The sequence below is a fragment of the Carcharodon carcharias genome, chromosome 21, assembly GCF_017639515.1.
Source record: "Carcharodon carcharias isolate sCarCar2 chromosome 21, sCarCar2.pri, whole genome shotgun sequence".
Lineage (NCBI taxonomy): Eukaryota > Metazoa > Chordata > Chondrichthyes > Lamniformes > Lamnidae > Carcharodon > Carcharodon carcharias.
In genome coordinates, this window is record NC_054487.1 from 31,826,251 (window position 1) to 31,838,647 (window position 12,397).

Here is a 12,397-nt window from a genome sequence, read left to right on the forward strand (position 1 = left end):
ACCCATTCCACTTGACTGAACTGCTCTGCCATGAGTTAATGTTATTTCACTTTGGTTTATTTATATTACTTTATTATACTGTCCCTGACTTTCCCTTATTCCTGGTGTTTCTCACTTAAATCCAAGTATAGCTACTTCTTTAAAAATAAGCACTTTTCTAATTTACAGCAATTTAAAGACAGTCTCTAACTGCAGTTTCTTACCAACCAATGAACTTATGGATTTCCTGTGATGTCACCATTAGTTTTTTATCACTCTCCTTTCGAACTCAGCACAGGCCAGTTCTAAGCAGCTGACTGGTCCCACCGCTACTCCGACTCCCAGGTAAGCCTCGGTCCCAATTTATACTCTCTGACTCAGGGTTGCTTCCTCACAGGTCCACTGCCTCCAACATTTTTCCCAGCCGTTACCACACTTTGTGCAAATCTGGGACAATTCCGCCCACAGTGTCAAAAGCTGAGCTGCTGGCTGCAAGTGAGAGAATCAGTGTTGGTGTTTCTCCTTCATCACTATCTTCCTGCTCTTCCACCTCCTGATCTTCCACCACTGCCTGGCCAGGTCACAGTTCTTGGGTTTTGATAAGAAGAAAGGCAGAAGGGGAGGGTGGTGATGCATTCTTAGACCATTTGCAGCTTGTAAATCAAAGGACATTGTGGGATGCGGGAAAAGTGAGATTTGAGAAGAATTAGGTATGAGGATATCATCATCTTTGATGCTTTCAGCTCCGCCGCTGGCCATGGCATTAAGTTGTGCTCGCACCAATGATAGTGACCACTATCTCCTTCATTGGAATAAGAACATGCATTTGTGCCTCTGCTCTGACCAGTTAGCTGCTGCTGCCTCTGATTACATGCCACCTTATCTTTCAGCAGAGAGAGAAGTATGTCAGTGAGTGTCATGCAATGTGTTTGGCTGATGTAGCTGTCACAATAAATAGCTGGCAGTGTATGCAAATGATGGGGTGTCTGCAGCAGTGTGAATTGTGGAAGGGTGAGGTAAAGCTATGAATGTTCAGGATGGGGTGTGTTCGATAGCGATTGTTGGTGGGTATATGTTGGGGCTGTGCTTACTGAGCAGTGTTCGAGGCCAATGGTACAGTTGGTGGAACACGGCAACTGAAGACACATTCACTGACCTAGACCACTTGTGTGAGGTCCTTGTACTCCTTGAGGCATTGCATCCAGGTTCTCAAGCTAGATTCCTGGTATTGACTGCAATGGCTATCTGGTCCCACTGCTTTTTCAAACTTTGTTTGGAGGGCCTGTGGATAGATGACATCTCTGCTCCTTTCCACTCCTTCTCTAAGACCTCCAATGTTGGAAAACCTTGGCAACTGCACTTTCCTATTATTACATATTTTTCCAGGTCAGAATGAATCCCAAAATGACTTCCAGCACTTGCTCCAGCTGCAGTGCACCTCCCCTTTAAAGGGTGCAGGCTAATTTTCAGTAGTGCAGGTTACACTTAACCTGTGCTAGACTCTCATGATTTTGCACTTCCTGGTCAAGCACTCTGCCACTCAGCAACATGGTTCAGGACCCTGCACCCTACACTCGTTTAAATTAGCAGACAGCTCGAAGTTTGTGTGCTGCCTGCAGCAGAAACCACGGGCATGGAATAACCTTGCATCACAATTCTTGCTTCTGTTGTCCAATTTCACAGCCTGAAGATCCTGACATAGTGCTCCCTCAGGTATAACAGGCAACTGGAGGAAAATATGAGTACTTTTATAAAGGCTTTTGCATAAGAACAGAACACTAACAAACATATATCTTCTTGTTCGTCATTTCCTGAATGAATTAGTGACTCTTGTATCTTTGTTATGATATGCTGAAAATAAATTAAAACACTTGTGGCATATAAAATGTAATCTATAAAAATATATTAATATGTCAAAGATCAATTAAATAGGTATTGTACAAATGAGAGCTCTGAAAAAGAGACTCGAAATGTTAACTCTGTCTCTCTCTCCACAGATGCTGTCAGACCTGCTGAGTTTTTCCAGCATTTTCTGTTTTTATTATTGTACAGATGACATTCAGTATGTTAAGCACCAAATTCAACCTGACTAATCGATAAGGACAAAAAGTGTCAATACCAGAGACGCATCTCAGGTTACTGAAGGAGAAAAATATGTTAACATTTCAGCATGTAAAAATATATATATAGAAAATGTTTCATGACTGAATCAGGAATTCTATATAATGAGTTATTAGGAAGATTTATGGGGCTGGATTCAATAGGGTGTTGGGGTTCCCAACCCACCCTGGCAAAAAAATTGGGGGCAAGCCTACCCCTGTGCTGGCGGCTCTTCCCAAAAGGATCTGATGCCTGGAGAGGCATTAATTGATTTAAGGTGGGACTTCCAACCCATCTGGGCTGGAGGTCCTGCCTCAGAGAGCTGGCACAAGCACAACAACTGTCCTAAAGCCGAGGAGCTGGAGTGAAGGGTAATTATCGGGTTTAGGGGGGTGGTGTGGAGGTTTTAGTAGTATTGCTGGGGCCAGACCAGCCCCAGTGTGGGCACAAGCATGTGGAGGCTGGGGTAGACAGGCCAAGGAGGAGGGGAACAGGTGAGTGGACGATCCGGGAGCCCACTGAAGGGCCTATGGGGCCCACTAAAAAGGCACCCCCCCCCCACCCAACCTTGTCTGCCACCAGCTTGCCTAGAGAAAGCTGCCAGGATAGACACATAAGGACAGGATATTCTGCTTTCACTGGTGGTGAGCTTAGGGATGAGAGGGGCACATATTGAGGTGGGATGATGGCATACCAGAACCCCTCTGCCTTCCTGCCTCAGCCAAAATTAAGTTTTGGACGGGAAGGTCCATGGTTGACCTTCTCACCCCGCTGCCTTTTGAGGCCCTTAAGTAGCCAATCAATGACCACTTAAGGGCTTCATCCTGCTGCCACTGGTGTTCACCCAGCTGCAAGCGGGCCTGTCGCCATGCAGTGTGCACGGCGGTAAAAAAACCATGCGGCCAGCTTGTCATCTCCAGGAGTGGGGGGGGAGGCCCTCAATCAAAGGTCCTGACTGAGGGATTCAACATTGGAGAGGGGGGCGACCGCTAAGAGCCACCTCCCGCCCTTGCTGCCAACCCCCTTACACCTCTCCCTGTGATCCCCAACTCATGAAACTCTCACTCTCACTTTTCTTACCTGTGGCCTGGGTTACTCCACCATCCTGGGACTCTAGTGGATGGTTTTCCTGCAGCAGCCACTGTCTCCCCTGTTTTTCTGCCAAGCACAAGAGCTGTTGGCCTCTGATTGGTTGGGATCTCTCGGTAGGTGAGAGTTCCACCCCTATGGTCTTGATTCCAGGGGAAGGCCCGCTGGTGGCCTCACCACTGCCTGATTGCCTTGTGGTTAGGCGAGCCATCCCAAAAGGAACTAGCATGTGTTTCCCGCCAGCCCTTGACCCGGCAGGCAAGACCCCTGATGCCACAAGGTTCCTCCCTTACTCTGGGCCTCTCCCAATGGCAGTGGTTGAGGACCTTAAGTGGCCACTAATTGGCCACTTAAGGGCCTCAATTGGCCCACAGGCATGTGGTCTGCCTATGCCTCCCCTGGCGCTGGTAAAATTGTGGCGTGGCGGGAGCGGTTGAGTAGGCAGCAGGCACCACACAGATGACAGTTTACAGGCTCCTCCACCTGCAAATCCACCACTGGGAGCTATAAAGTCCAGCTCATACTATGTTGACCATTCATCTAATTTTATCATGATAATCAGAATAATAATAATTTTTAATATTTTCTGATCCATGAACACTAAAATGCTGGCTGAGTGAGGTGAATGTTGCTGAAAGTGCTGTGAAGTTGATATCCTGGGACTTTTTGCTGAAACGTATCTCTTCTGTGCCAATCAAACACAATGGCCAGAATTTTATGTTGATCAGGCGGGCACATGCCCGACACTAATGCACACGAAATTACGTGAAATGATATTGGGTGTGTGTCCCAATTTCATCGTGCATGTAAGCAATATTGAGGTTGGCCGGCGCACAGGAGTTGGAGCTGTGCCCGCCAACAATTAAAGGGCCAATTTAGACCAATAAAAACCCTATTGACCACGATTTTACATTGCCTTGTGATTTTGCATTCATCACACGGGCAAACAGGCAGGTTTTTAACAAAATCTCATCCAAGGGCGGCATGAAATATCCAGGGTGAAATATAATTTTAAAAAAGGCACCTGGGAACTGATGGTTTTTTGAATTCTGCTGTCAGGTGCTTGAATGTGTTGCATAGACACAGTTTGGTGGATTTTTTCTTGCCATTTAATTTGTACAGTCTGCAACTCCCTGAGGCAGCTCCGCAGCAGCTGTCTGCCTTCAGAGAGCTCGCTAGAAGGGAGCTTTCTAGAAACACCCACCCACACCCTCACTTTTGTCAGTGCCCACCCTCTTCCCCCCATCCCCGGCAGCGCTGAGGCTTTCTCAACACGCATTTCATGCTGGCTGGCCGTTAACTGGCTAGCCAGTGTGAAATTGGGTTCGGGGGCTGATCGCGGGTGGAGGCGCATTTTGCATGCACTTCCAGGCCCCCCGACTTGGCGCGCACGCCAAGAGTGAAACTTAGGCCAGTGTTTCAAAGCTCATTTGGTTGTAATTGAGGTGGCTAAACTCCATCTGGAAAGCCAAAGTTAAATCCAAGCCTCAGCTCAACTTCATCATTCCTACTTTCACTGAATGAATTCTTTTGTTTCTTGGCCAACCTGGCAAATAAAACATTGCAAAAGTGGAGATACTCTCAGCCTTGTCGAAATGAGTTTTTTGAAGATCAAACCATAATTTTATTTTTTCTCTTCCCACTTACCGGATCAATGTTGCCACCAAGTGGTCTGGTTACCACCACAGAATGTGAAAGGAAATTCTTAGGAACTGCTCCACCAATTCCATGATGTCTTCTGCCACTTCTAGGATATTGTTCCATACATGACAGGACATGTACAATATGCCCATCCAAGTGTGGTTGGATGCATTTTAATGAAATACAGATGATGGGAATACATGGTCTGATCTATGTCTCATCCTTTGTGCCCTGATAATTCTTAGATCTAGAAACAGCTCTGCATTCCTGGCGTCCAGAATTGTTATAGAAACAAAAGAGTTTAAAATGTAAAGACACATTATAGACTTTGCAGTTAATTATAGAGCAATTGATTGCTTTGGCAACACAATTATTTTGGAAAACAAATGGAAGACTTCTTGCATTCATCCAGAAGCCATTGCCACACTAATTGCTGCAGCTGCCAGAGGAATGCCATCGCCATTCTCTGTCTGTTGGGAATCCCTCCAGGATTAAGCTATATACTCTGACACTGGCACAGGAAATAAGCTAGGTATCAAGGGATAGGGCACTGGGATAAATGGAACTCTGGCCACTGTGCAGGATTCTGTCCAAGTGGAAAATGCCTGCAGCATTCATTCACTTATCAACGTCATTCTATGTTTGGCCAATGGGCCTCAAGATTCTCAAGAGCATGCAATAGGTTTCATTCCCTTATGCAACATTCCAAACACCTATTGTAAGTATCAGAAGAGAAATGGTAAAACTTGCATGACAGAAGTGAAGATTTTGAGTGATAAGCAATTGCTAAAACTCATCCCATTGAGCACGAAATATTACTTCTGCTCCAGAGTACCTTTTCCAGAGTTAGAAAAATTGTTCAATTTGCTTTTATTTCTTTAATATCAACAGACTAACTTTCATTATTGGTTATTCAATTTTCTATGTGTGGAAGATTTTATGAGAAAACAGTAGGTTCCTTAGTACATTGAGGTTCAGCATTGACTTTTTCTGAGGAAATCCGATCTCAATGTGAATACAGCAAGAATCAAGAATCCTGTAAAATTACATTCCCTAACCTCAAGCCTGCTGCCTTTCCCACAGATATCGACGAATGTATCACAGGGAGGCATAACTGCTCTGGCATCGAGACTTGCTTCAATGTCCAGGGCAGCTTCCGTTGCCTGACCTTTGAGTGCCCAGAAAACTATCGAAGGTCTGGAGATGCGTAAGTAAAGGGTTTTTTTGGGAAATTTTCAGCTCTTTATGATTGGAATTTTCAAAGTATTTTCTGATAGAGTCTCTATGTCTTGTTCTGCTGGGTTCTCAGGTGGTTTATGGTTTTTGAGCTACAGTCTTTTAGTAGGCCAACATCTTATCTCTGACCATAGACAAGATTGGTTGAAACTAATAATGATCATATTTAAAATAAATTATAATCTATATTCCTGTTAACTATTAAAGAGACCGAGGGCAGAATTTTCCGCTCCGGAACTAAGGGCAGGATTTTTACCTTGTCGGGCGGGCGCGACAGGTGGGCCCAGGAGCGGCTGCAAAGCCGACTGCCACCCGTTACCGGGCCTCGACCCACGATTTCATGCTGGCTGGCTGGCAAATTAATGGCAAATTAACTAGTGGGGTGGGGGGGGTGGGGGGGCAAGTGCATGTGTGTGCGGGTGTGCTCAGTGAAAGCTCCCTGAAAGCACAGAGCTGCCTCAGGGAGCAGAAGGTTTCTAAAATAAACAATAGAGAAATAACAATTGAAAAATAAGGAAAACATGTCCCCTTATGTGACTTGACTCTGTCACATGAGCAGGGACATGTTAAAAATTAGATTTAAAAGCTTTTCTTAAATCACTGGTTAAAACCTCATCCTGCCCGGGAATGAGGTTTCACGAAATATCCAAAGGCCGCTTGACCTATTCGCCCGCCTGCCAACCGTAAGGTTGGATGGACAGGGAAAAATTCAATGTAATTAAGTAATTAATGAGCTTAACAACCCTTTTAATTGTTGACGGGCGTGCTGCTGACTCCCGCACATGCCCGCCAACCAAAATATCGCGCGAATATGCAATAACGTTGGGGCATTCGCCCGACATCATCGCACAGTATTTTTCTCTGGTTTGGGTCGGGCGCATGCCCACCTGATGGGGGAAAAATTCTGCCCTAGGTGCAGAGGCAGATGGAAAAAGTGGCACGGAACTAGCCTGCTGTCATGGCGGGTTTCTGCACCGGATTGTCCACTTTTCGGCTCATTACATGCACATGAATGTGAAGCACACCGTATGTCACGGTGGGGTGAGCTGGGATACGGCCGCCCCCATCGTTACTTCATCGCCTCATCTTTTCGGGTACGATATTTAAACTGCACCCCCACACACATCACTGTCTGCAGTCCAGGACTTGTCATACCGACCAAGGGAATGGCCTCTAAGATAACTAAGCATGCTGCTCCAAAGTTTAGCAACACCGCACAGGAGCCACTCCTCCAGGCAGTGGAAGACAGGTGGGATATACTTTTCCTCTGTGATGGGAGATGGAAGTCCACCAACCTCACCACCACGGCTTGGGAGCAGGTTGCCAGTGCAGTCAGTGCTAATGCACCCCAAAGGAGAACCACCAACCAGTGCAGGAAGAGGACGAACAATCTCATCCGCTCCGCCAGGCTAAGCCCACCTTCTCCTCACTTTTAACTCACAGTCTCACAAGCCTATCAGGCATTTTCAGGGTTACAGCCACAGGGATCTCACACATTATGAGCACAAAGGACATCTCCACTGATTCTCTCACACACACTGTAACATCTTCATCACTTGTCACATCCTGTACAGCTCAAGTCCTCAGCCCTTACAGAGACCACAGAAGGCAGGTGTACTTATCATCTGCCATGGCATTGGTCCTGCTCACAATCTGTCCATATGCAGGAGAAGATTGCGCACAACAACAGGGAGAGATCCCCGACAGGAGATGGGATACCTGAGCTCTAGCTACTGAAAACGTTTGAAGGGCAGGCGGCAGAGCTGGCCGGTGAGGACCAGAACCGTGCCTGCGTGGAAAGGTGAGATCGGCATCTGCCAAGCCAGTGAGGACCCATTGACAGCTCCTCAGAGACTGTGAGTGCTTTGTAATGTTCGTCACTATGCAGCCAATGACCCATAATCTCTTCTCTCTTTAACAGGTACCAGCAAGAAGAGGAAGAGGGCCGCTGGCAGACAGGCCATCAGCCCCAGCCCCCAGACCACTTGAGATGAGGATTCTGAGGACCCACTAGATGTAGAGCCATCACAGCATTCACCTGCACCCTCCACCAGCACAGAGACACACACCTCAGTGGGACTAAGTTTTAGAGCCGGCTTGGGGCCATCATCTGGATAAAAGAGCGCGAGGAGAGCGGTGGAGACACAGGATAAAAGAGCGCGAGGAGAGCGGCGGGGGCATAGGATAAAAGAGCATGAGGAGAGCAGAGACACAGGATAAAAGAGCGCGAGGAGAGCGGAGACACAGGATAAAAGAGCGTGAGGAGAGCGGAGACACAGGATAAAACAGCGCGAGGAGAGCGGAGACACAGGATAAAAGAGTGCGAGGAGAGAGGAGACACAGGATAAAAGAGTGCGAGGAGAGCGGGGACACAGGATCAAAGAGCGCAAGGAGACCGGAGACACAGGATAAAAGAGCGTGAGGAGAGCGGAGACACAGGATAAAACAGCGCGAGGAGAGCGGAGACACAGGATAAAAGAGTGCGAGGAGAGCGGAGACACAGGATAAAAGAGCGCCATGGCACAGGAGGCCATTCAAGAGGGGGGAGCAAAAAGAAAAGTGGTAGTTGTAGGGGATTCTATAATTAGTGGAATTGATAGCTTCCTTTGTAAGCAGGATCGAGAGTACCGCATGGTATCTTGCTTGCCCGGTGCCAGGGTGAGGGGCATCTCTGACCGGCTTGAAAGGATATTGGAGAGGGAGGGGGAGGATCCAGTTGTTGTGGTCCATGTCGGAACAAATAACATAGGTAAGACTAGGAAAGAGGATCTGTTTGGGGATTATCAGGAACTAGGAACTAAATTAAAGAACAGATCCTCAAGGGGTATAATCTCTGGATTACTACCCGAACCACGTGCAAATTGGCATAGGGACACGAGAATAAGGGAAGTAACCATGTGGCTAAAGGAGTGGTGCGGGAAAGAGGGGTTCCATTTCGTGGGGCACCAGTATCCGAATTGGAACAGGAGGGATCTGTACGTTGGGATGGTCTCCACCTGAACCGATCTGGATCCAATGTTCTAGCGAAAAGGGTAAATAGGGTGGTCAACAGGACTTTAAACTAGAAAGTGGGGGGGAAGGGAAGGGTAAAACTCCAAAAGTATGACTAATGGGAAACAAAGTAGCAGGTTAGCGTGTGGGGTGGTGGATTCAACTTCATGGAAAATTATGAAAAAACTGAAAAGGAAGGAGAGCCCAGGAGAGGCTATTAAAGTCTCCAGAACACAAAATAGGACAGGGTGTTTGGAAAGGGCTAGGAATCTAACTTCAAGCGCATCAGATAAAGGGACAACAATGAGAAAGGGGACGGGAAATACAGGACTGAAGGTGTTGTATCTGAATGCAAGCAGTATATGAAATAAGGTAAATGAGCTTGTGGCGCAGATTGAAATTGGCAGGTATGATGTGGTGGGCATCATGGAGACATGGCTGCATGGGGATCAGGACTGGGAGCTAAATATCCAAGGATATAGATACTATCGAAAAGATAGGCAGGTTGGCAGAGGGGGTGGGGTTGCTTTGTTAGTAAGAAATGAAATTAAATCAATAGCAAGAAATGACGTAGAGTCAGATGATGTAGAATCTGTGTGGGTAGAGTTGAGGAACCGCAAAGGTTAAAAAACCATAATGGGAGTTATGTACAGGCCTCCGAACAGTATTCAGGATGTGGGGCACAAGATACACCAGGAGATAGAAAAGGCGTGTAAGAAAGGCGAGATTACAGTGATCCTGGGGGATTTCAATATGCAGGTAGACTGGGAAAATCAGGTTAGCAGTGGATCCCAAGAAAAGGAATTTGTGGAATGTTTACGAGATGGCTTTTTGGAGCAGCTTGTGGTGGAGCCCACTAGGGAACAGGCAATTCTAGATTTAGTGATGTGTAATGAGGCAGATTTGATAAGGAAGCTTAAGGTGAAGGAACCCTTAGGAGGAAATGACCCTAATATGATAGAATTTATCCTGCAATTTGAGAGGAAAAAGCTGGAATCAGATGTAACGGTATTACAGTTGAATAAAGGTAACTACAGATGCATGAGGGAGGAGCTGGCCAGAATTGACTGGGAGATGGCCTAGCAGGAAAGACAGTGGAACAGCAATGGCAGGAGTTTCTGGGAATAATTTGGGAGATACAGCAAAAATTCATCCCTAGGAAGAAGAAGCATACTAAAGGGAGGACGAGGCAACCATGGCTGACAAGGGAAGTCAGGGACAACATAAAAGCTAAAGAGAAAGCATACAATGTGGCGAAGAACAGTGGGAAGCCAGGGGATTGGGAAGCCCACAAAGACCAACAGAGGACAACTAAAAAAGAAATAAGGAGGGAGAAGATTAAATATGAGGGTAAACTAGCTAGTAATATAAAAGAAGATTGCAAGAGTTTTTTAAATATATAAAGGGTTAGAGAGAGGCAAAAGTGGACATTGGGCCGCTGGAAAATTTCGCTGGAGAAGTAATAATGGGGAACAAAGAAATGGCGGAGGAACTGAATGGGTACTTTGCGTCAGTCTTCACGGAGGAAGACACGAGTAACATCCCCAAAATTCAAGAGAGTCGGGGGGCAGAGGTGAGTATGGTGGGCATTACCAAGGAGAAGATGCTAGGAAAACTGAAAGGTCCGAAGGTGGATAAATCACCTGGACCAGATGGATTACACCCCAAAGTTCTGAAGGAGATATCTGAAGAGATAGTGGAGGTGTTAATGGTGATCTTTCAGGAATTACTCAAGTCAAGGAGGGTCCCAGAGGACTGGAAAATCGCTAATGTAACCCCCCGTTTAAGAAGGAAGTGAGGCAAAAGATGGGAAATTACAGGCCGATTAGCCTGACCTCAGTCGTTGATAAGATTGTAGAGTCCATTATTAAGGATGAGATTTCAGAATACTTGGAAGTGCATGGTAAAATAGGGCAAAGTCAGCATGGTTTCATCAAGGGGAGGTCATGCCTGATAAATCTGTTAGAATTCTTTGAGGAGGTAACGAGCAGGTTAGACAAAGGAGAGCCAATGGATGTTATCTACTTAGACTTCTAGAAGGCCTTTGACAAGGTGCCGCACAGGAGGCTGCTCAGTCAGATAAGAGCCCATGGTGTTAGAGGCAATGTACTAGCATGGATAGAAGATTGGCTGTCTGGCAGGAGGCAGAGAGTGGAGATAAGGGGGTCCTTCTCAGGATGGCAGCCGGTGACTAGTGGAGTTCCGCAAGGGTTATTGTTGGGACCACAACTTTTCACTTTATACATTAATGATCTGGATGAAGGAACTGAGGGCATTCTGGCTAAGTTTGCAGATGATACAAAGATAGGTGGAGGGACAGGTAGTATTGAGGAGGAGGGGACGCTGCCGAAGGAGTTAGGTTAGAATGGGCAAAGAAGTGGCAGATGGAATGCAATATGGGGAAGTGTGAAGTCATGCACTTTGGTAGGAAGAATAGAGGCATAGACTATTTTCTAAATGGGGAGAGAATTCAGAAATCTGGAGTGCAAAGAGACTTGGGAGTCCTAGTCCAGGATTCTCTTAAGGTTAGCTTGCAGGTTGAGTCGTTAGTTAGGAAGGCAAATGCAATGTTGGCATTTATTTCGAGAGGACTAGCATATAAAAGCAGGGATGTGCTGCTGAGGCTTTATAAGGCCCTGGTCAGACCACATTTAGAATATTGTGAGCAATTTTGGACCCCATATCTCAGGAAGGATGTGCTGGCCCTGGAGATGGTCCAGAGGAGGTTCACAAGAATGATCCCAGGAATGAAAGGCTTAACATATGAGGAATGTTTGAGGACTCTGGGTCTATACTCGATGGAGTTTAGAAGGATGAGGGGGGATCTGATTGAAACTTACAGAATATTGAAAGGCCTGGATAGAGTGGACGTGGGGAAGATGTTTCCACTAGTAGGAGAGACTAGGACCCGAGGGCGCAGCCTCAGAATAAAGGGAAGACCTTTTAGAACAGAGTTGAGGAGAAACTTCTTTAGCCAGAGAGTGGTGAATCTATGGAATTCATTGTCACAGAAGGCTGTGGAGGCCAGGTCATTGAGTGTATTTAAGACCGAGATAGATAGGTTCTTGATTGGTAAGGGTATCAAAGGTTACTGGGGAAGGCGAGAGAATGGGGTTGAGAAACTTATCAGCCATGATTGAATGGCGGAACAGACTCGATGGGCCAAATAGCCTAACTTCTGCTCCTATGTCTTATGGTCTTATAGTCTTATGATCTGGTGAGCACCACAGATTCTGATCCACAGCAGTCAGAGGCAGGGACGTCCAATTTCACCTGCACTTGGAGGACTGCTGAGTCTGAGTCAGATGATGAGCCTGTGAACTCGGCCCTTACAGAGATGTTGGAGCTCCAAAGACAGGCA

The 12,397-nt window shown here is 46.5% G+C and overlaps 1 protein-coding gene across 2 annotated transcripts in view; it reads left to right on the forward strand.

Annotated features, from left to right (window-relative positions):
* fbln1 (fibulin 1) overlaps positions 1-12,397 on the forward strand; it is a 289,537-nt gene that overhangs the window by 185,423 nt on the left and 91,717 nt on the right. For both annotated transcript variants that reach the window (XM_041215928.1, XM_041215927.1), the window contains exon 14: positions 5,893-6,016. In XM_041215928.1, the coding sequence (XP_041071862.1) occupies positions 5,893-6,016 (124 nt within the window). The remainder of the gene's footprint in view (positions 1-5,892; positions 6,017-12,397) is intronic.